The sequence below is a fragment of the Canariomyces notabilis genome (assembly GCF_033297395.1).
Source record: "Canariomyces notabilis strain CBS 508.74 unplaced genomic scaffold N656scaffold_3, whole genome shotgun sequence".
NCBI lineage: Eukaryota > Fungi > Ascomycota > Sordariomycetes > Sordariales > Chaetomiaceae > Canariomyces > Canariomyces notabilis.
In genome coordinates this window covers 15,542-37,873 of record NW_027041825.1, presented here as the reverse complement: position 1 = coordinate 37,873, position 22,332 = coordinate 15,542, and the positions used below count along the sequence as shown (strand labels likewise).

The window sequence follows — 22,332 nt, the reverse complement described above, 5'->3', positions numbered from 1 at the left end:
GGAGCGATAAGAGAGCCCTGGCTAAGATCGGAGAGATAGTTGCCGGGTATGTACTGTATGTACTCCGTATGTCAGTCGCCGAATGATAAAATTCCATATATCTGAATACCCAGGAACAGGGGCTTGGTTGTGTGGAACGAGGCATGTAGCGACACGGCTTCTAGAAGGACGTTGCCGTCCCGTTGCAGTGTCCCAGACTCACTCGAGCCATGGCGTCGAGTTGTCAGACTCTGTCTGCCCCCTGGACAACCCGGACGTATCTGTGAGTTATGACTTGTGACTTGTGAGGTTTTTGCATTACAGAACCCGCACACGCTGCGGTAGGTGCATGAAAGTTACTCCTACAGTAGTAACTACTAGTAAACAAAGGGCTGGATGGACATCATGGCGTAGAATACACATGTGCCTATTACCTACACCCCCCCATTAACTACTTTGTCCTCCTGATCCTCACTCCGGAATCGTCCTGAGAAGTCTCGGGTAGTGAGATGCCCCTTCGTCATCCAGCATCTCAACCAAGGCTGCAACAGCCGGGTGTAGCCCATCCTCAACTGCGTTTGCGATCCACTCGCTCATGGGGAGCGCCTTGAACGGCTTCCCCCCTTCATCAAGCCCAATCTTTTCCAGCTTGTCGAGAGGAATGACCACATCACCCACTTGGTGCACATAACCGACTTCACCCCTATCCATCCTCTCATCCCCATTCACGACACGGCGCACCAGCTCCTCACACGCGGTTTGCACCTTTACCAGGTCCAATGCCCCACGATTCCTGTTCAGCTGGGGCACAGTCCTGCTCTTCTTCGCATACGCCAGCATGGCATTGACCCAGTCGAGTCCGGCCTTCCTCTCCTCTGCGTCGCTCCCTTCCCTAATGATAGTTGACGGCCTGTGCACACATACTTTCCATGCACCGCCATAGGCTTCATGCACCCTCTCGAGAATCCTCTCGCAGGTCCACTTGGCAGCGGCGTACCCGAAGGACCCGTCCGTTGCCGGCCGCGCGCACCCGGGCCCCGTCACTGACACCGGTGGGAACGCTTCCTTGCCGTACAGGATGGCCAGCCCCGCCGATGAGACATAGTGCAGCGGTATGCGCCGCGGCAGGCACGCCCGGATGAGGGCTGTCGTCGATCCGACGTTGGTCGCCCGCAGGGATGAGTAGTCCTTCATATGGGACGTTTCGGCCCCGTTGTGGATGACTGCGTCTGCTGAGGAGAAGATGGCGTCCGCGAGGTCCGGAGGGAGCCCGAGAAGGGGCGCCGGGAGGTCGCCTTCGTGGTATTCTATTCGGGGACCCGGGGCGGGGAGCTCGCCGTTCGCGAGACGGGATGAGAGGTTGCGGATCGCGAGACAGATTACTTTTTCGGTGCCAGTCCGGTTGAGCAGGTGAGAGAGCAAGTGGCGGCCGAGGAGGCCGGTTGCGCCGGTAAGCAAAATTATCCTGGGTGGCATTGAGGGAGGCGGCAAATCAGTGGCGAGAGGGATATCCAACAACTCGCCAGGAGGGCAAGACTCGGCTTCCCAGTCTATGACTGTAGTCGACAGGCTGCTGTCACTGCCCGTCTTGCCAGCTTCGCCGTCGTCAGCTATGGACCCTGTGTCGGGTATCGTAACGCTCGAGGAGGTATGCCTGTCGCTGCCGAAGGAAGGACTCTTACTACCCGCGTCCGCGTCGTGTTCGGCCGGACTGGTTGCGTGCAGTTGAGGTGTCAGTTCTGGTGGCATACCTTCAATGGCGAGCTGAACGAGACTTCGCATGGTGCCGTTGCCCATGATCCTCAGCACAGGGATGCCGACCTGCAGGTGCTTCAAAAACCAAGATCGAATGTTCACCGATACGAGTGAATCGAGCCCAATCTCGTTGCTGCGAGAGGCCATCAGCCCCTCGTCGGACGTGCTTACATGGAGAATAGCACGCAGGGTGTTTGCAAAGGCATCTGTTCCCCTCAATTAGTACTCGCTTTTGGCTTCGTTCCTTCAAGAGTGACTCTTACGCTCAACGACATCCTGTACCTCCCGCTCTGACTGACAGTCTCTAACGAGGTCCTGGATCGAGGCAGCAGCCATCGCAAGGCCGGCGTTCGATTCGGCACCCTTTCCTGACGCTCCTTGCTGATAAGTGATAAAATTCGAGAATTTTGGATCCCCTGACCAGAAAGGGGGATTCGCCGCATCAGCTGGCACATGACCGAGCCCCGTCGAGATTTCCGGGCCGTGCCATGAGTCTAGCCGGCTCGCGTCGATGGCCTCACAGATACTTTGGACAAAGTCTTCCTCGGAGAGCCGCATCATGTAGTTGTTCTGCGCTATTCGGTCCCAGGCTCTTCGGGCTTCGCGCTCCATGTATCCCGCCCCGATGATCGCGCCGCCGTTTACGGCTGCCGCTCGCAGACCACGCTTCCGCCGCTGGGCGGCAAGACTACACATGAAAGCGTTGGCGGCGGCGTAATTAGCTTGGCCAAGATTACCAATCACAGTGTTGATGGAAGAAGTCAGAACGAAGAAGTCGAGATCAACATTCCAGAAAATGCGGTCCAGGTAGATGCTGCCATCCACCTTGGGGCGAATCACTTCAGTTAGCTGGTCGAACGTCATGTTACTGATTGAAGTGTCTCGCAGTACCATGGCGCCATGAATGACACCAGCGATGGGCGGAATTGAATTCTGTATCGTTTGATAGACATCCTTCAACGCAGCCTCGTTTGTCACGTCGCATGGGATGACCGTAACTTTAGCACCCTTTCGTTGGTGAGACGCTATCCATTCGGGAGCGATTTCCGGCTTTCGGCTGGTCATGACGAGGTGTCGGACGCCTTTGCTGATCATCCAGTCGGCGAGCGAAATGCCCAATGCACCTGACATACCCACGATCCAGTATGCACTATCCGCTCGGAACATGCGGCCAGTATCAAGCCGGCTCACACAGACCGGCAGCGGAGTACGGTCTGTCCAGTCAACCACGCACAGAGGGTCCACGGGTTGCGAACCGCTTGTGAGGGAACCAAGGCAAACAGATTCCGTGACCGGGTCCAGCGGGAGATGCCCCCCGATGGTTACTTGCTGTCGCGACGCTATAAACGACAGAGCAGTTCGCAATATGCCTTGGAGGCTGGACGAATAGCGAGAAGATGTTATGCTGCTGTTGCAACTAGCAACACGGGAATACAAGGATGCCGCCGTTTCTATGGTATGCCACCTTGAGTCCAAGTTTGACAGGATGGCGTCTTCATTTTCTGATTTCTCAACATCATGGTTGGTGAATCCGGCAAAACCCGCTGGAGGATCAGCCGTCACCAAAATATCCTCCATTTCAGATTGGGTCAGGAACCTCGGAAGCTTAATCCACGATCCGGGCAGATCATCGTCAGCCAAATCTGTGAGGTATACCGTGTTTATTCCCTTAGCAGTTGCCTGAAGAGCCAGAGCATTTGCGACAATACGTGGCACGTTGTGTGCGATGAGCGTCTGACCGCTGTAAAAGCGCTCAAGTACCGCCATGGGGATTAAATGGGCAGCCACAAGTCGGAGCACGTCTTCATTCGAGAGGCCCGGTACCGCGCAAGCTACCGCTGAATCCCGAGGTATCCGGATAACCGAAGCTGGTGAGGAGACCAGCGCCAGATATGGGATCTGTTCCCCTATTGGCATTCCAACAGCGAGAAATCTATGCCCAAAGGGTGTCTTCAGGGCCGAAAGGATGGAGTGCGTTGTGCGAAGTTCAATCAGGCTCTGAGACTCGTCTCCCCCCACCAAAGGCTCAGCTTCGTACCGGGAAATTTCCTTGAGCATGTAGCTGCCATCCTGTGCAACCTCAAGTGCTATGGGTGCAATTGTTGACTGGACATCAACCTCGCGCACTACCAACCGACGCGCCGCATTATACCGGTCGTTTAGCTCATCGATGAAGTTTAGCCGCGGCACGAGCTGGTGCCCATCTTTGTCGATGACAATTTCCGGCTCGAAGGTCCAAAGAATATTATTGCTCTCTTCCCCTGAACCTTGAGCGTGAAGGCGGAGAACCATCTCAGCTATGACGTCGACACTGACCTGCTCGGGATCGTGAATGTCGAGGTGCTGGAGGCGAAGGTCAGGAGTCTCGTGTGTCGCGACCCGTCCGAAGGCGACAGTCATGTTGGCGAAAGGCTCGTCGCACAATCGACCGCTTGTAACCCAGAGCACCGTGTTCCCCGGCTCCAGTACCGTCTTCAATGCATTGAACCGCTCTGGAGTGATGTCTCTAAATACAGGCGAGTCGAGTTCTGTCAAGCTGACCAAGACAGAGCCCCCATCGGCGGTTCCAAAATCAATGTCCGTGAGGTACTTGAAGTGGTACGACTTAGCAGCGAACTTTTTCCCCAGTATGCTTTGAAGACCCTGGACGATGCGGGAACTACAAGCAGTTGCCCCGCCGACGATGATCAACTTCTTTATCAACGAGGTTCCTGCACGTTCTAGGCCGATTTCAGGGTCAAGTGGTGCGCGTAGGGAATTTATATGTGCATCAACGGCCTGAGAGACGACAGGAAAGACGTTGAAGATGTCCTCCACGGATATGGGAGGGGCGGCATCGGCGCCCGAGAAACCAGTCTTGCGAAGAAGGCTATCCCACTCTCGAGGGGAGACAAGGGGTGACAGCACGCGGCCTTTGTCGGTGCCGACCCACCAACCCGGCAGAGTCCCAAAGATAAAGCCACTGGTGGCCGCCCCGGTCCCCGTCTCGGAGCCTTCGCCGACCACCAAAAATCCGCCGGGTTTGAGCAGCTTGCGCAAGTTGCGGAGACTGCATTCCAGGTCGCTCGTGGCGTGGATAACGAAGAAAGCGACAACCAGGTCGTAGGTGCCGGAGGCAAACCCTTGCTCAGTAGGGTCCCGCTCAATATCCAGTGTTTTGAGGACCATCTTGCTTCCATGTTTCGAGAATACAGCCGAGGCGTTCTCAAAGAAAGCGGCCGAGATATCAGTATACGTGTACGAAAGGAAGCTGTCTCCGATTTCACCGAAGATGGCCTTGGTGGCTCCGCCCGTGCCCGCCCCTTGTCAAGCAGTTAGCCAGGATAATCCAGCGGACGCCAGAGGTGGCGAAACATACCAACTTCCACTATATTCATGTGCGGATACCGATCTGTGAGCTGCTTGACAGCTCGCGCCACCCACCGTGCAAGCTCCCGCAGGCCAAGCCCCTCGGCGTAGTATCTATCCAGCACGTCGTTGCCCCCAGCTCGGAACTCCTCCAACATGGTTGTTTCTCCGGCAAAAACACGGGGCATCTGGCGACCAACCAAATGCATGATCTCGACGTCAGGGAGATGCATATGATGCTTGCTCGCTTCCAGCACACTCTCCTCCGTGTCATTATGCCACTCATCCCGCCACCATTTGTGCTTCCCACTCTCTACAACCCCTGCCACGTGCCGAGCGTGGTTCAAGTACCACTTGGTGGGGAACGTGGTCCGCGCCGGATGGTCCAGAGGCACCTCGCGATCAAACTTGCGGAGGTAAAAGGTGGCGATCCGTTCCAGCAGGTGTGCTGTTTTACGCTGGTGTTCCCCTTCCCACAGCCCGCGTGACGCTTCAATGCCATCAGGGCGGTCGTGAATCCAGTCCACCTTAGAGTACATGCGCCGATCCTCCTCCTCAGTCGATCCCCTTAACGGCACGTAGGCTACGCCTTGGGCCTGGACAGCGTGGACAGCCTCAGTTCGACACGCCGCACTAGGTGGGGCGTAGAGGTTAATATTCGCAACGATACTACCGCCGATACCTTGACCACGCCTGAGATCGATGGATGCATCTACCAGCGCTTGTTCTCCCGGTCCTACCCTTTCCGTCGCCCCACCTCGCAGAGCTGCTGGATTAACCCGGATCCTTGTGATTGTAGTAGGGAGGTGCAGGGTGTGGAGCTCCCCATCGTACGGGTAGCTGTATGCGAGGATGGCTGACTGCATCATAGCATCGAGTTCGGCCGGGTGGATTAACAGCGATGATGGCTGCATATTCACGACGCAGGTCGACTTTCCGCGCTTTCTTCGAAGACTAGAAAGCGCACGGAACCGGCCCTCGAAGTTGTAGCCCAGATCCGCCAGGGCAGCGTAAAAGCGCTCGCGTTCAACGTCAATCATGTGCGGTAGCACGGGCGGTCGTGTAGGAAGAAGAGACGGAGATGGTTCACCAAGGTGTATGGTCACGTCGCCGCTAGCCGCTAGACTCAGGTCCACCGAGCTCGGGTCTGTGGCTGCAGAATAAGTGAACTTGGCCCGAATGAGACCAGGAGACCTTCGAATGACTTCGCTTAGCTCAATTAAAACTTCAATGCTGGCGTCATCATGCTCAAACGCTACAGCCTGGTGAATTGCGAAATCCGAGATCTCGATAAGGCGAACCTCCTTGCCGCTCTTCGTAGCCACCAGCCACGCAGCTTCGATGGCAGAGGCCAAGTAACCCGCGGCTGGGAAGACAATTTGCCCCTGGACTGCATGCCCCGCAAGCCACTCCATTTCAGTGACTCGTAGCAAGTTCCTCCAACTTGCATGGTGCGGAGCGCTGTCGGTGGTGATATCGCCGAGCAAGGGGTGAACAGTGTCATGTCGTAACCGCATCTTGCGCGAGCTTCGCGCTTCGTGCCAGTACCTCCTCTCGCGGCTCCACGGGTAGGCAGGTAGGCCTTTTACAAGGCGGTAACGATGCCCTTCCGCGCCGGTCATAGCCCGCTCAAATTTATCAAGGTCCACTCCTGGCCTATCGAGGTGTTCCCACATAAATCCCAGAGCAGACGAGAGGGCGTCCACGGCACTCATGCCGCGCGCTAAGAGTCCATGATACGGAAGATCAACACCCAAAGAGTCTTTCATCGTTTGAGCCGAGGGTGCCTTGAGCGCGGGATGAGGGCCAACTTCGAGGACCAGATCGTACGAGCTAGCGTGGAGAGCATTTCCGAGTGCCTCGGAGAAAAGGACTGGCTTTGTCATGTTTTCCGCCCAGTACGGTCCGTTCAACCCCCATCCCAAGTTCCCATCGACCACGCGGCCGTCGTAAACGCTTGAAAACCAGGGGCATTGTTGATCCGGGCCGGACCGCTCCAGCGGCTTGATTCCCACTCGCCTCATGGAATCAACATATGGATCGAAGCACGGCATCATGTGGTGCGAGTGGTATGCCTTGTCCACCTTCAACCGCCGATAAAACTTGCCTTCGTCCTCCAGCACCAGCTCGAGCTCCTCGATAGCGTCCTCGTCGCCGGAGATGGTAACACTGGATAAAGAATTGTGTGCCGCCACGGCCACGCGCCCTACGAAAGCCTCGTCCGCACACAGATCGGCCATATCGTCCATGGATCCACCTACGGCCAACATAGCGCCGCTAAGGTCCGCCGTCCGTGAGGCATGCAGGCCGCGATAGTAGGCTATCAGCATAGCATCGCGAGCTGAAAGGTATCCCGCCGCGTATGCCGCACCAATTTCACCAGATGAATGCCCTACGACTGCTGAGAACTGCAGGCCGGCGAGTTTGAGCAAGTCAACCAACAGGATTTGCAACGCTGTGCAAAGGGGCTGGGCCAGAGCCGCCCCCTGCAACCGGGAAACCGAAGGGTCGGCTAGCAGCTCAGCTTCTAGGGACCACGACGGCCTGTCTTCTGGTAGCTGGGCGAGATACGACTCCAATCGTTTGATGATACCTCGCGCAGTCGAGGAATTTTCGATAAGATCTGCTCCCATCCGCGGGTACTGCGCGCCCTGACCGGTGAAGATACCCAGAATGCGCCCGCACGGTTCTTCCGAGGAAATGGACGACGAGACAGCTCGAGTGCCAATTCCGGGGATCTCCTTATCCTTAAGCTTTGCTAGAATTTTGTCCCTCAACTCCGCGAACGAGGATGCGGTGAAGGAAGTGCGGTACTGGAAAACGGAACGCCGTTTCCGTAAAGTCCAGGCCAAATCCTGAGGGTTAAAATCCAGGTTTCCTTGTATAGTGTCGAGCCAGGTAGCGTAATTCGACATGGTTTCACGGAGGGCGAGCTCAGAAGTAGCTGACAGCACAAAAGGGGTGAAAGTCGTGGCCACGGACGAAGGCAAGTGGTCCGCCTTGCTGTCGTGGCTTTCGAGAATCGCGTGTGCATTCGTGCCGCCGAAGCCGAAGCTATTTACACTTGCTCTTCTGGGCCCCCCATAGGTGGTTGGCCAGGGTCTTGGGTCCCGGAGAATCTCAACATTCTTGTAAAACGGGGCCACGCGATGACTGAGTTCGTCGAAGAGGAGATTAGGGGGGATGAGACCTTGTTGCAGAACAAGCGACGTCTTGATTAGGGCAGCAACTCCAGCGGCACCTTCGGTGTGGCCGAGGACCGTCTTGATAGAGCCCACATAGAGTGGGTGGCCTCTGCCGAGAGACAAAGGGTTAGGGAGCTGCCCACCGTCCGTAGACGTGAAAAATGCTCGGTAAATGGCTTCTGCTTCAGCGGGATCACCTGCTGGGGTTCCTGTGCCATGGGCCTCAAAGTACTGTGGCCGATCGCCCGGATTGAGGAGATCCAATCCCGCTCTCGTATACGTGTTGCGGATTAGTGTCTCTTGAGCGGCGGCGCTCGGCATAGTGATGCCAGGGGTGGCGCCATCTTGACCGAGACCGGTTTCGCGTATAATACATTCGATCTCGTCCCCGTCTTCGAGAGCGGCCCTGAGCGTTTTCAGTACCAAGACCCCGACTCCCTCGCCGCGAGCATAGCCATTGGCCCCCTGGCTCCACATCCGACTCCGGCCATCTGGGGACAGCATGTTAAGTTTACTTTCTATGATAAACCCTTCAGGCCCCAGAATCAGATTGGCGCCGCAAGCCAGCGCCAGCCGCGACTCGCCTGACCGGAGAGCTTGCACGGCAAGATGTACAGCGACGAGACTGGAGCTGCATGCCGTGTCTATGGTTACTGATGGACCGTGTAAGTCAAAGAAGTGGGATATGCGGTTCGATAATATGCTCTGCCCCGTGCCGGTAGCATAATAGGTTGGCAAATCCTGCACATCACGCAGCATCATGGCGGCGTAGTCGTTGAACATGACGCCTACGTAGACGCCGGTATCGCTACCCTTCATTTTTGAGATGGGGATTCCAGCCGACTCGAGCCCTTCGTAAACGACCTCGAGCAGCAGTCTTTGCTGTGGGTCCATAGCCTTTGCCTCGACCGGCTTGATACCGAAGAAGGCAGCATCGAATGCGGCCGGGTCTTGGTCAAGGAAATGGGCGTGCCGCACATTGCTATGTCCGTGGAAGGAGCCGTCTGGATGGTAAAAGCCGTCCGGATCATATCTGCTGGTGGGGATTTCTTGACGGAGGTCTATCGGGTTTTTTAACAGATCCCAAAGCCGCGAGGGAGAAGTGGCGTCACCCGCGAAGCGACAGGCGCTCCCCACAATGGCCACGGGCTCTTTTTCGAAGGATAAATCCATAGGCAGAGAGTTCGCCATGGAACAGGATCTTTAGGCCCTTGAGCTTCTCACAGGAGAAAGACGCGCAAAATGACGCGCCTGACCACTTCACAGCGGACCTCAACTCGAGAGTGCGTTGAAAGTGCCCTAGTGGGGAACGATTTGTTCACCGAATTAGAGGATCAACGTCAGTAGGGCCGTCCCCGGTAGTGTACGATGAGGTTCTGTTGGGGCAGATGGGAGAAACACATCCGCAGACAAGCCTATCCACAAGGCTACAGTCAGTCCAGGTCAAGTCCTCTGCGCCGCCCCCGCATGAACACCAACCTCCTGGGTAATGATCCATTCCCAAGGCCTCGTAACGCCGGGACTGCGTGCACGATGCACTGTGATGTAGGAACGAGGACTTCTCACCGGGTGCGGGAGACGCCAAGAAACATAATCTTGGACGAGTTCTCACCTGCGCGCCTCTCACTCGGCTGGTTTCATCACATTAGGGTGGGACTTGTGTGTCCCAATGCAATATGTCCAGCTACCCGGGCCTTGCTCCGGGAGCACTGAGCAGTGTCCCTGGATGATTCACGTTAGGTAGAGTAGGCATCTCTTCAAGGTACCAATGGATGTGATGTGGGGGTGCATTTGAACCCTGAGTCGGCTAAGATTCGCAGCTGTTCTCGCCATGTAGCGCAGTGCAGCTCCGGACGGCGGTGTCGATGACAAAGCCGACATGTTTGACGAGACAAAAAGTTGGAATTGACATCTCTGGATGATGTGTAATGCTGGAAATGGTAAGGCGAGCGCTCCCAAGATAGCCGTTTTCCCTCCAGGAGTTTCCAGGGCGGTGTATGTAGTCCTTGATGCCGAGGTAAAAGGTGCGATGGGATGGAAGGCGCCGGTCGAATGCACAAACCACTGTAGCAACTAAACTCGACGTTGTTGTTTGGAAATTGCAAGCACCAACCGCTTCGCTCACGGTGTTTACTACGGTAGATGTCTTGCACTGTGTGCCTTGTGACGAAAGGCTGTGATTACATACTGCTAGAGTAACGTACAGTACACTTGTACTGTAAATCACGTCGTATATTCCGAGAAAGGCAGCCAGCCATCCAATTTGTTGGTAATTTGGGTTCGCCGTCAATGTAACCGTGATCCGTGAGAAAGCCAAATTTGGTTCACGATTGCGGAACAAACCCTTCAGCAAGACTCGGCTCAGCGCTTACTCTTGTACAATCCTGTACATACATACACCCATCTTCTTTTTTTCAAGCACGGAGTAATAGGCTACCGTATAAACTCGCGAAACTGGGAAATTAAAGGTGGATATGCCCAGCCGCAATTCCAGACATTTCACCAATGGGAGCACACAGGCAAGTGTGGCTCGATGTGTCGAGATGTGGCTGTCGGGCTCTCGATGCGCCAAAGCTGGGCTGGGCATATCCACCTTTAATTTCCCAGTTTCGCGAGTTTATACGGTATCAGTCATCAGCCGGCAATTGATCGCTCGGACCGCACACGGCACTGCTACTGGCAGGTCAACGGCGCGGCACAGCGATCACGCATCTCCCACCCTGACAACAAGCTTCTGACCTCTGACTTCGCCGCGCCTCAGCATGCCCAGCCCCTCAATGATACCTTCCCACCGGCCGTGCACCTCGCGAACCGGATGAGCCTTGATCTTCCCCCCGTCCAGCGCCGCCTGCATCTCGCCAGCCCACTGGTTCCCTCGCGCATACAGTTCCGGGTTCGCTTCGCGCGAGTACGTGGTTCCCTTATCCTGCCCAAGTGTGACCCTGAGGCCGAATCCCTCGAATCCCATCACTTCCTTGGTGCGAATAGCCTTGCGAGTGCGCCATTCGTCGTTGAGCGCCTCGAGGCAGGCATAGCGCCCGCCCGCCCGGCCTATCGCCGCGAAGCAGGTGGCTACCGACTCCGGGCTGGTAATGCAGTCCAGCGCGTGCCGGATGGCGACCCCATCTGGGGAAAGCGCCCGGACGGACTCTGCGCAGGTTGGGGAGGTATATGCGGCCGTGCCAATCGCCCCGTATGAGCGCACTAGCGGTGTGGACGAGGCAGAGCAGACGGCAATTGGGTAATGGCCTGACCTAGAATTGCGGGCAAAACAGCCGGTTAGACGGCGGTCCATGGGTAGCAGGGTGCGGCTCTGCGCCGCACGGCAAAGGGAGACAGGCGGCAATGCGGAACGTCAGGCTAAAGAGACAACCCCAAAACTATTCCATGACTGGCTCCTTCATCAGAGGTCCTTCACAGGCCAAGGAAGGTAGGCGGGTAACACAGCAGGTATTGTGGGTCGACAGTGAAGGAAGAGAGAGGGGTCTTGAACTCACAGCTTCAGCAGCTGGCACGCCATAGTTCCTGTGGCCGTAGCACCCCCATACACCACAACCGGCCTGCCCTTCTCCTCAGGCTTGCTCGGGCGGCCCGGCAGTGCAAGGGCCTCGGGATCCTCAAACAAAGCCAGCACGCAGGTGCCCCAGCAGATGCCCCCCACAGCAGCACCCTGGAGGTCGTCCCACCCATCAGGCACCCGTAGCAATTGGTTTGCGTCGGCGGCAACCCATTGTGCAAATGCGCCACTGACAGCGTTGGAACCCTTGTCAGCATGCCCATATGGGAACAGCCCACCGCAGACTCGGGTCCCGACTGGGAAGGATCGAAGAGCACTTTCCGAGCCGTCTTCGACGACGCCGCAAAAGTCGCACCCAATGGGCAGGGCAGGCGTATCCCCGTGGAAAGGTCGCGGAAAGTAGGTCACCATTTTGAAGTCAGTGGGATTCAATGCCACTGCCAGGACACGGACAAGGACATGGTGAGAGGAGGGCAGGACTGGAATTGGAACCGAGTCGGACACGGCCAGAGGAAGACTCTCGTCGGCCGGAGACGACGCCGGCAGCGCTGGGGACTGAACAACCGCCGTTTGCAATTTTGGGAGTGACATGGCGCTGCTGCTTCTGCTGCTGACTCTCGGCAACGCCTGTAGCAGATAAACTATAAGATCAGGGAACCCGGAGCGGCGGAGAATCCTCCGCCGTCATCTGAGACTCTGGTTCGGCTGTGGAACGTCTTATCTCCAGCTGGCAAGCGACGCTGCGGCACTAACACTATCATCTCGGTACGTAGCCCCGAGATGAGGCACTGTATTAGGTGAAAAACCCGGGACCGAAAGTCCCAAGCCGACTTACGCAATCCCCCCCTTCGGTCAGGAGTTCCCACGGGCGGCTACAACCGTGCATGAGGCACAAACAGTACCGAGCCGAACCAGCATCTCAACGTCCGCCGCTCGGTGACGGCGCCGCACGCCTGCGCCATGCTCCCCCGCTGCGATTCGCTACCTACAATCATGTTCACAGATTGAATCATGGTTGGTATCCTTGCGTAGCGACTGAACAACCCCGCAATCATACAGGACCCTCCGTTCCGAGACATTGGCGAATCGAGCCCAGGAAACAGGGCGATTTGCATAGGCCGTCACACATCGTATTCGTGCAAGATTTCGGTAGCTGTACGGCAGGTCAGAGGTAAGCTTTGACCTGCTCCTCGTTCCAATTCCAAAAGGCCTGCGTATTCCCATTCCCACCTTCCTCCTCCGGCTTGGTTGCCTTGGGCAGATCCGGGCGAAGCGGAGCGAATCTCCCCCATGGTATGACTGCAGCGAGCGTGGTCAGCAACTCTCTCTTTCTCTCTCATTTTGCGGCCCAGCAACGCAAATGGACACTCACTCCAGTCCTTCGTCCAATCTGCCTTGTCAATTGTCACTTCGGGTGAGAACGCCGCAAACAGCTGGGTGTACACCCCGTTGATAATGGGATACACAATGGCGTGTGCAACGACCTTCAGCCCTATGGTCTGGTCCCTCGCAAGTGCGGTCCGCACATTGCCCGGGTTGATAGGCACGCTGACAATGCCGTCCTTCTTGTGCCGCCGCGCAAACTCAACGCCCAGCAACCAGTCGCCGCACTTGCTGATGCCATACCTGTCCACATGCGGTTTCTCGACGTGGTAGTCGAGATTATCCATGTCAATGCCGCGGTCCTGCGGGGCAAACTGCCCGAGTCCAAACGACGAAAGCCACACAACGCGGACCGTGTTGGCGGGCTCCGTCTTGGCCGTCGCGACCAACGTCGGAGTCAAGAGCTTGGTGAGCAGAAAGGTGCCGACGCAGTTGACGCCCAAGGCCAGTTCGTATCCCTGGACTGTCTTGGGTATCGGGTCGGCTGGCCCAACCATGACACCGGCATTGTTGAAGAGTACGTGCAGCTTAGATTCCTGAGCGAGGAAGCTCTCGGCGGCTGCTTTGACTTTGGTCAAGTCGGCCAGGTCCAGCGAGATGAAAACGAGCTGGCCCCTTGACTTTGGAGCGGCCTTCTTGATGGCTGCGATGGCCTTGGTGGCTTTTTCCTCGGAACGACAGGCGACGTAGACCTTTGCGTGCTTGGCGTACAGCACACGGGCAAGCTCCTTGCCCATGCCACTGTTTGCGCCCGTGACTAGGTAGACCTTTCCACCCAGATCGGATGGAACATCTCTGTCGGTGAATGCCGGCTTGGGAGGGAAGAATTGCGTCCAGGCGCTCTGGAAGGACTGGCCGGGCGCCATAGTAGATCAACGAAGGATGGTTTAGGAGAGTCAAACAGGCAGCTGCCGATAGTATTGCTTGTTACTGTTGTTGCTGTGGCTGTCGTTGTTGTAGATGTCCTCGGGGCAGAAGAAGCATCGCTTACAAAACTACACCCGCACACCGAACTACTTAGACGAGCAAGGCGTGAGCAGTTCCGTTGCAATCATCAAGACCCGCGCTCCTGTCCATTGTCTCCAGTGATTATTAGCAGTAGCAAAACAGTGTGGCAGAAAACAGACGTTGGGTGCCTAGTCCGGGCAGTGACTCCTGCATCATGCAACAAGATATGGATGTTGCCATACAACCCCGCGCCGTCCTTCGGCAGGCCGGGATGCCAATTAATTTGATTGCTGGATTCTCGATGGAACAGCGAAACCCATGGTTCGGGTAATCATATTCCAGCAGCCCGACGCAGTGTACCGTCGGTTTGGGGATTAGGAACCATTGCCATCATCTCACCAGTATCCAGCAATCAATAAGTAGATGTTCGGATAAGCTTCAAAACCAGCCCTGTCGGACGCAAGTGTGGATTGCGGAGAAACGAGGTTGGCGTTTACACTACAACTTGAAGTCCCACCCACTGCGCGATGTAACAGGTATGTAATTACAGCTACTACACGAACTACTAGTAGTACTAGCAGCGCACAGTACACATTTACTGTGGTAATGGACGACTAGGAAGCACTAGTACCGTAATTTATTGTGGCCGTACAACGGCACGTAACCTTACCGTAACGCCACGCACTAGTACTAAAATAACCTAGGCTAACGTTCGTAGGAACATCATCCGTCAACGCCCAAACCATATCACTGCATTTCGCGCCCCATTCACCCCAGACAGCAGTGAGCTCCTCCATGCGCGAACGTCAATAGTCTTGCCTGCCTAATTTGCATTGCGGCGAGGACACTTGGGTCATCTTAGCTATTACAGCCAAGGTAAGCTGGGCCTTAGCTGTCTAGGTAGGTAGCTTGGGGACTCGGAGGAAAGCATCTGCCTCCACCCCCTACCGAGGAAATAAGTCAGAATGAAAGTTGCCTTGAGCTGAATCCTCTTGAAAATTCTATATCTATCTGCTTTATCTAGCATAGACGGACGTGTTACGGAGGGAGTCTGGTAAGCTCTTAGAGAAGCGTACAGGTAGTAGTGTCCGCCAATAGTCCTTGACAGTGGACGCTGGTCCCTTCCATGTTGAGATGGCCTATCAGTCGCTCTTTCCCAAACTCCAGACAGGCCTCGTTTTTGCAGCAATCACAGTCCTGGCGGCAACCGTCACTGCAACTTCGTGCAGAAACATACCGGGTGACCGTGGTTGGCCTTCTCCGGCAGCCTGGAGCTCGTTCAACGACACCATTGGTGGCCGGCTGATTGCAACCATTCCCCAGGCCAGCGTCTGTCACACCTCCCCATTTTCCAACTACGACGCGACGGCATGCGAAGCCCTGCGAGCTCGGTGGAACACGGCAGGCATCTTGTATGTATTCACTGTGGCCAATAAGGCGGCTTATTTCCGTGTATAATCTTCCATTCTTCATGATGCTGATCAGCCATCCATCATTTTGTTGAGCTTGTGATGCAGCGGATCGCATCCCGCAGAGATCGTCAACGCTTTCTATCAGAACCAATCCTGCGACCCCTTCACACCATCCACCAGGCCTTGTGAGCTTGGCAACTATGCAGTGTACTCTGTCAACGTCTCGGGCGCCCAGGATGTCAAGGCCGCCATCGGATTTGCTCGTAAGAACAATATACGGCTAGTCATCAAGACTACCGGCCATGAGTGAGTGGCCTGCTCCCCAAGGCGACGACTGGAACCTTAGCATGGACTGACAAGCAATCACCGTGCAGCTACACCGGAAAGTCGAGCGGCCAGGGGTCGCTCTCACTCTGGATGTGGAACCTCAAAAGCAAGATCCTCATCCCTCAATACAGATCCCGTTCGTATTCCGGGCCGGCTATTAAGCTCGGAGCAGGCGTACTTGTCGGAGATGGCGTGACGGCCGCTCGGGACGCGGGCTATCGCCTGGTAGCCGGTGAATGTCTGACCATCGCCGTCGCGGGCGGGTACACTCAGGGCGGGGGCCACTCAATGCTGAACACGGCTTACGGCATGGCGGCGGATCAGGTTCTGGAATGGGAAGTTGTCACGGCGACGGGCGAGTACCTCATTGCCACTCCAGAGCAAAATAGCGATCTCTATTGGGCCCTCAGTGGCGGGAGCCCAGGTGCCTTCGGCGTAGTCCTCAGCATGACAGCCAAGATTCACCCAGACGGCCCCATTGCTGGCGGCTCCCTTTCGTTTCCCAATTCCAATCCAGACAAGTTTTGGGAAGCCGTTTCCCTCTGGATCCAGCAGGCAAGCCGTCTAGTCGGGCAGAACAACACAATCATCTACCTCATCAGCAGCGATGGCTTCCAAGCCATGGCCATGACTCTCCCGGACCAGCCCGAGTCAGCCGTACAATCTCTCCTATCACCCTATCTCGCCCACCTCGACCGGCTCAACATAGCCTACTCTCTCACAACAAGCCATGCCCCAACATACCACGATCATTTCCAGGTGTACTTCGGCGCCTACCCCGAGAATCCAACCACGATCCTCAACAATCGGATCATCCCCCGCTCCGTATCCGACTCCCCCAACGCGACAGCAAAGTTAATTGATGCATTCCGGGGAACCGTAAGTCAAGGGCGCTTTATCCTGGGCTGCTCGATAATGGACGTTTCCAGAACGCCGCACCCGCCCAACGCCGTGTTGCCTGCTTGGCGGGATACCGCGACGTCGTGCAACGTCAACGGCTTCTGGAACTTCACGGCGCCCATAGAGGTGAACCACGCTCTGAAAAAGGAGCTGGTCGAGGTGCACATGCCCAAGATCGAGGCGGCCACGCCCGGGGGCGGGGTATATGCCAATGAAATGGATCCATGGTACAAAGGGGATTGGAAACGCAGTTTATATGGGACCAACTATGACCGGCTTTTGAGCATTAAGAAAAAGTACGATCCGGACAGTTTATTGTGGGGAAATTTCTCTGTTGGGAGTGACGGGTCGTTTATTGATGGGAGAGGGAGGCTGTGTAAGCGATGATGATGCCGGGAGGAGTGGCGAACGAGGCGAGATGAAAAGGTGTAACATTAGGATGTAAGTTGAGCGTTTTAAGATCGAATGTAGACTTTGAAATTCGGACCTGACGCTTCCTCATCGCTCCATAAGATCCCAAAACTTCATGAAGTTCGTTTCCATCGTATTGTCAGATCACGATCTGGAGGCATAGCCCCGACTCCAGAATAACGATCATCAGGTCTGGCCGGTCGATCCGACGGGGTTCCGTCTGGCTTAACCCATCCGATAACTTCAAGATCGAACTTTAGAACCAACAACGCAACGGTGGTAAAAATCTCATATTTGGAGAACCGGCGACCGGGGCACATCTCATGTCCCCCACCTACAGAAGACCATTGCGTCAGTATAACCAGGCCTCAAGACGTTTAAGTCGGATCCAAGATCAACCATACCAAATGGATAATATGAGCTCGGGCGTGCCGCGGCCGCGAAGACACGCTTCCGCGTGATTCTTCCAGTCTCGTCCGTCTCCTCAATGTGCTTAATGTGCCTCTCAGCCCAGAACTCTGAAGCAGAATGGCCCTTCCGGTCCCAGACTGCTCCATCACGGTGATGTATGGACATTGGTGCCTGCAGCATACATCCTCTGGACAGCGTGAACCCTTGCATGGTGACAGGCTCGTGTACAAAACGGATCAGGTTGAAGTTCATGTATAGCCGGAGCACCTCCGTGAAGACAGACTGAAGCAGCGGCAGAGCCACGAGCTTGTCGAGGTCTAGGGTGCTTGAGCCGGTCTTCGCATCCGTCACGTATGCGGTAGTTACCTCTTCTCGAATGGCTTGCAGGAGGGATGGATCCTCGACAATCCTGATAATCATCCACATTGTCGTAGGAACAGCATTGGAATTGAGCCTGCTCAAACGTTTTAGCTAAGGCTGACTGAGAGGAAAGACACTACTTTGTGACGTAGTAGTACTTACGCAAACAAGAGCATCCCCAGCGCTCCGGTAGCAACCTCGTCACGGAACCCGGCCTCCTTGAGCCACTTAACAAGCTCTCGAGTGACCCGGGCACCAAATTCGGGCTCCCAGCCAGCTTCAGCAGCCGGCCCATTCCAGTCAAAGTTCTTCCGAGCTGCATCCACGTACGTGCGGATCATACCGTAGTAACGATCCTGTGCCCTGTACGCTTTAGGAGTGAGCCACCTAGGCAGGGCCACCGTCAACGCAAAGATGTTGCTGTCAAACTCCCAAAATGCGTCGATCAACTCCGGGCTAAGCTCCAGGATGCGCGGTCCAAACAATGCCACGATAGCGCACTCGGCAACTTGGTGTCTGCAGAATTCAGTGACGCTGACCGTCGTCCACTTGTCAAGCGCGTACCACTTGTCTAGCGACTGGGAAAGGCGCTTGTAATAGGCGTCAGCAATAGGTCGCAGATGCTGAGGTCTTCCAAGGTACTCGGAATGGACGTGGTCGTATCCGAACCAGTATCGGCGCTCTATCGGAACGTGCTCCGTCCCAGGCGCAGGCTGCCGACGACGACCCGTCTTGTCCTCGGCGAAGCGTCGAGCTTCGTCCTTGGTCATGCCGTACAAGACAGGGAAGACATTTTTCTCGAAAATATCCTCACTGCCGATGCTGTGGGAGCGGGAAAAGATGGCCTGAATGTCCTCGGGCCCAGACACTATGTAAACCGGTGTGGTGAATAGACGAAACCCAACGATGCTCGACTTGTTCAATGCCTTCCTGCGAAAAGAGGTCAGTTAAATACTCCATGCTCATGGGAACCGGAAAGTCGTTAAAGTGAATCTTACGAGACGCGTGTCATAAACCGGGCATTGTAAAAAATAAACTGGACCGTATTGAAGAAGAGCGGAAAGGGGTCAAACAGGCTTGGGGGCGTCCTCCGTTGCGTGGTGAAGACCAAGAAAGCGACCAATAAAGTGAATGAGGCAATAGCAGGGGGCTTAAGCGAGCCTTCAGACAGCCATCGCACCGGCTCAACCAAGCCGTTGATGGATTCCATGGCCTGAGCCTTTGAGAGCAGAGCTCACACTTGTGGCTGTCTCTTGAGTGAGGTTGGACTAAGTGTACCAGCTTCAACTTGACGTGTGGCCATCTCGGTGGTCTAGGGTAGGTAAGTATCTAATCTGTACTTGTAAGAGCCCGGTGGAACGGACCCCAGCCCGTCCAACGTGAAGGTACCCCTGGGTTGCAGATAAGGTGACATGGGAGGAAACGCCGGACGATCAGATGTAAGTTACCTGCAGTACGTGAGCGTATCTGCAGTAGAGTAAAGAGGTCAGGCGAGGACACGCACTGTCCATTGTGTTGCAGCGGACAGGGCACTGCCGCTGTGGTGGGGTGAGGTGAGGGAAGGGTCATAAGTCAGCCACGAGGTACCTACCCCATCTCTAACCTGTAGGTACCTACCTATGAGTACCCTTCTAGAGCCTTACAGTCCTCAGGATTTTTGTGCGTAGGTTTGACAGCGTCCCAGCTACTGCTGTGCCGCCAGCAAACAGCTTGCAGGTGTATATTGCCGGTATAATAGCTTGGGCGCGGGGCTGCTGCGCCCTCAAGACAGCCAGACAGTCAACTACCTGGTAAATGCTGAATCTCTTTAACTGGAGCTGCTCGCCTTTCGTATTTACTTACCGGTTACTCCGGCTTAAAGGACAGCCGTTGTGTTCTTTTCTGAGTGGATTCCAACACCACTGTGTTCTTGGTTTGCATCCATCCGTTTCGTTCAGCAACATCTCTCGAAGTCATGGAGCAGGCCGGTCAGAAGCCCGAACAGCCGGCCCCGCAGGCCATCCACCACGAGCTTCGGACTGCCGAGAACAGCGCCGGTTACGTGTTGGCCAAGCTGCAGTCCATGAAAGATGCCAACCCCAACTTAAAACTCTTGGACGTAGGCTCCGGCTCCGGCACCATCTCGGTAACGTTCGCCAAATTCATCTCCGACGGCCATGTCACCGGCGTCGACCTAAACCCCGAGATCCTGCCCCGAGCTCGGGCCGTTGCCGAGCAGGCAGGGGTCAAGAACGTCGAGTTCCAACAGGGCGATGTCTTCAAACTGCCATTCCCCGATGCCCACTTCGACGTGACCCACTGCCATCAAGTCCTGACACATCTGAAAGCGCCGTGGGATGCACTGCGCGAGATGCTTCGAGTGACGAAGCCGGGCGGCATCGTCGCCGCTCGCGAGGGCGATCTGGAAACAGAATGCGTCTGGCCGGAGCTGCCGGGACTGCTTAGCTTTCACAAGTTCATCTCGAACATGATGAAGCTCGCAGGAGGGAGTCCGATCGGGGGACGACAGCTGCTCTCGTGGGCGCTGAAAGCGGGCGCCTCGAGGGACCATGTCAAGCTCAGTTACGGCACGTGGTGGTACGACACGGCCGATGACAAGAAGACGTGGTGTGAGTCTCAAATATCCCCCTCTCCTCCGATCCAAACCTTAGGTAAACCGGTATAAGGACTAAACTTGCACAGCACAAGCCATGGTGGACCGGATCAAAGCTGGACGGCTGCGTGAGGGAGGGCTCAAAGCCCGGCTTGTCACGGAGAATGACCTGGATGAAATGGTCAAGGCTTGGGAGGAGTGGGCCGTCAACGAGGAAGCGAGCTTGGCCATGATGCACGGAGAAATCATCATCCAGAAGTAGCCTCGGGAGAAGTATGTCGCGAAACCCACGGACGAGCTGTAGGTAAGCTAAGGCTGCTAAGCAGATGGCCAACTCTCAGGTCGGCAGTTTCGGCTGGTTGTGCTTGCATGTAGAGAGTCATGCTCGCGGCCGAGTGGTAGCTGGGCGCTGTCCTCCAGATACATATATAGGACGACCGGGTAGTAGAGTTGATGATTGTTGCATACAAAACCTGACTGCGCCAACGGGTGCCCGCTATTCTCGAAAACGGTGACTGGTAGTGGTTTTTCAGAAGTCTAACTTTTGACGACGAGGGCAAAAATGTTAAGGAGATATGGACAATTACCTTAGGCAGTTGACCCGCTTTGCAATTCCAACATTTCAGATGCCAGCTGTCTGTCAGCTGAGTTCTTAGCTACATAACTTCGCAGAACGGCAGTTTTCAGTTTTTTCGGCTATGAAACCAACTGCAAAGGTATTCATTCTGACGCCATTCACGGCATGAAATCTGCTGTGATGGCTCCGAGAGCGCCAACTTCGGCCCGAAGACTCGAGATGTCTGATTCCAGCCCGTCCCAGGGACCATAATTGGAATCCAAGCCTCGATGACACCAGAGGAGAGGTACTCCGTACTGCATGAAGTTTGGGAGGTAAGCGCTTACATCTCTCCGGCCCATTGGCCATCGCCAGCCGTGCTGTACAAGTACATATACTGTCAGCCGGGAGTTAACTTGAGGATATCACAGCATCCATCACGTACCCCATTTATAGGACCGGTGCGGCCGCTGTCCCGAGATAGAGGACCATCTCAAGTGCAGTGCAGTTCATCATTAACATGACGGGCCACTATGGAACCTTACCCCGCCCCAGTCCTGCAGCCAACTCTCCTTCGAGCATTCTCCCGCTGCCGGTTGGACATTGGTGCTAGAACGAACCGAGCAGTCAGCGGAAACTGAAAATACCTACCTACCTTTCGTTATGGAGAAGGAATTAGCGCAGGATAAGCACAGAGTGTCACGAGCCCCCCGTTCCCCCAAGCCTCGTATGCCACAGTCATCCTTTGCTTTTCGGGATCTGCCGTGCGTCGATGGCCTCATCGAACCAGCCAATCACGGCCCAAGCGGAGCTTTGTGTCGACACCAGCCATCCACACCTCCTTGGTGGCAGTCGGGCGCCACCGAGCCCGCAAACAGAGGCCGAGTGGACGCCCCGTAGCCTCCGCTGCCTCCGCGAACCCAAGAAAATTGAGGGCTTGCTGCAAGCCAACGTAAAGGGGTTGGGGCCGTGGGATGCATCCTCTGCGAGGACACCTGGAAAGCCTCGAGGGCTGCTTACCCCGAGTTTACACTAGTGTAGGTACGTTGCCGTCAATTTTCCCGTCCAGGTTGTCCTCTGCTTAGCTTTCGACTTTCGACAAGCTCGGTTCACCGTTTCATCAACTGGGCCCGCCTGATCAGTGTCAAGAACCTACCGCGTGCTGCTCTGATAACTCGGCTGCATTCACAGCTCCTGTCTCAGCCCTATACTCACTGCGCTTTCCGTCTCGCAGACAACACCGTAGC

At 55.7% G+C, this 22,332-nt stretch overlaps 6 protein-coding genes across 6 annotated transcripts; 2 read left to right on the top strand and 4 right to left on the bottom strand.

Annotated features, from left to right (window-relative positions):
• Window positions 1–276: 276 nt before the first annotated feature.
• On the bottom strand, window positions 277–9,829 carry N656DRAFT_724803 (putative polyketide synthase). The gene is made up of 3 exons (XM_064812544.1): window positions 5,093–9,829; window positions 1,998–5,036; window positions 277–1,940 (listed from the first exon to the last, which is right to left on the bottom strand). The coding sequence occupies exons 1-3, from the start codon at window positions 9,456–9,458 to the stop codon at window positions 451–453; spliced, it is 8,895 nt and encodes a 2,964-aa protein (XP_064673011.1). The 5' UTR covers window positions 9,459–9,829; the 3' UTR covers window positions 277–450.
• A 1,142-nt stretch (window positions 9,830–10,971) lies between these two features.
• On the bottom strand, window positions 10,972–12,375 carry N656DRAFT_787171 (GroES-like protein; the record flags this gene model as incomplete). The annotated part of the gene is made up of 2 exons (XM_064816580.1): window positions 10,972–11,521; window positions 11,765–12,375. The coding sequence occupies 2 exons, from the start codon at window positions 12,373–12,375 to the stop codon at window positions 10,972–10,974; spliced, it is 1,161 nt and encodes a 386-aa protein (XP_064673010.1).
• A 574-nt stretch (window positions 12,376–12,949) lies between these two features.
• N656DRAFT_787170 (NAD(P)-binding protein) lies at window positions 12,950–14,033 on the bottom strand (the record flags this gene model as incomplete). The annotated part of the gene is made up of 3 exons (XM_064816579.1): window positions 12,950–13,067; window positions 13,157–13,174; window positions 13,207–14,033. The coding sequence occupies 3 exons, from the start codon at window positions 14,031–14,033 to the stop codon at window positions 12,950–12,952; spliced, it is 963 nt and encodes a 320-aa protein (XP_064673009.1).
• Window positions 14,034–14,890: 857 nt separating this feature from the next.
• N656DRAFT_775322 (putative FAD-dependent isoamyl alcohol oxidase) lies at window positions 14,891–17,473 on the top strand. The gene is made up of 3 exons (XM_064814424.1): window positions 14,891–15,527; window positions 15,633–15,833; window positions 15,902–17,473. Exons 1-3 carry the CDS (start codon window positions 15,250–15,252, stop codon window positions 17,139–17,141), a joined length of 1,719 nt encoding a protein of 572 aa, XP_064673008.1. The 5' UTR covers window positions 14,891–15,249; the 3' UTR covers window positions 17,142–17,473.
• Window positions 17,210–19,518, bottom strand: N656DRAFT_378401 (putative cytochrome P450). Its single transcript, XM_064809447.1, has 4 exons — window positions 18,935–19,518; window positions 18,099–18,866; window positions 17,570–18,030; window positions 17,210–17,499 (listed from the first exon to the last, which is right to left on the bottom strand). Exons 1-4 carry the CDS (start codon window positions 19,144–19,146, stop codon window positions 17,279–17,281), a joined length of 1,662 nt encoding a protein of 553 aa, XP_064673007.1. The 5' UTR covers window positions 19,147–19,518; the 3' UTR covers window positions 17,210–17,278.
• Window positions 19,519–19,890: 372 nt separating this feature from the next.
• Window positions 19,891–20,791, top strand: N656DRAFT_703335 (S-adenosyl-L-methionine-dependent methyltransferase; the record flags this gene model as incomplete). The annotated part of the gene is made up of 2 exons (XM_064811094.1): window positions 19,891–20,545; window positions 20,619–20,791. The coding sequence occupies 2 exons, from the start codon at window positions 19,891–19,893 to the stop codon at window positions 20,789–20,791; spliced, it is 828 nt and encodes a 275-aa protein (XP_064673006.1).
• Between the last annotated feature and the right edge of the window lie 1,541 nt (window positions 20,792–22,332).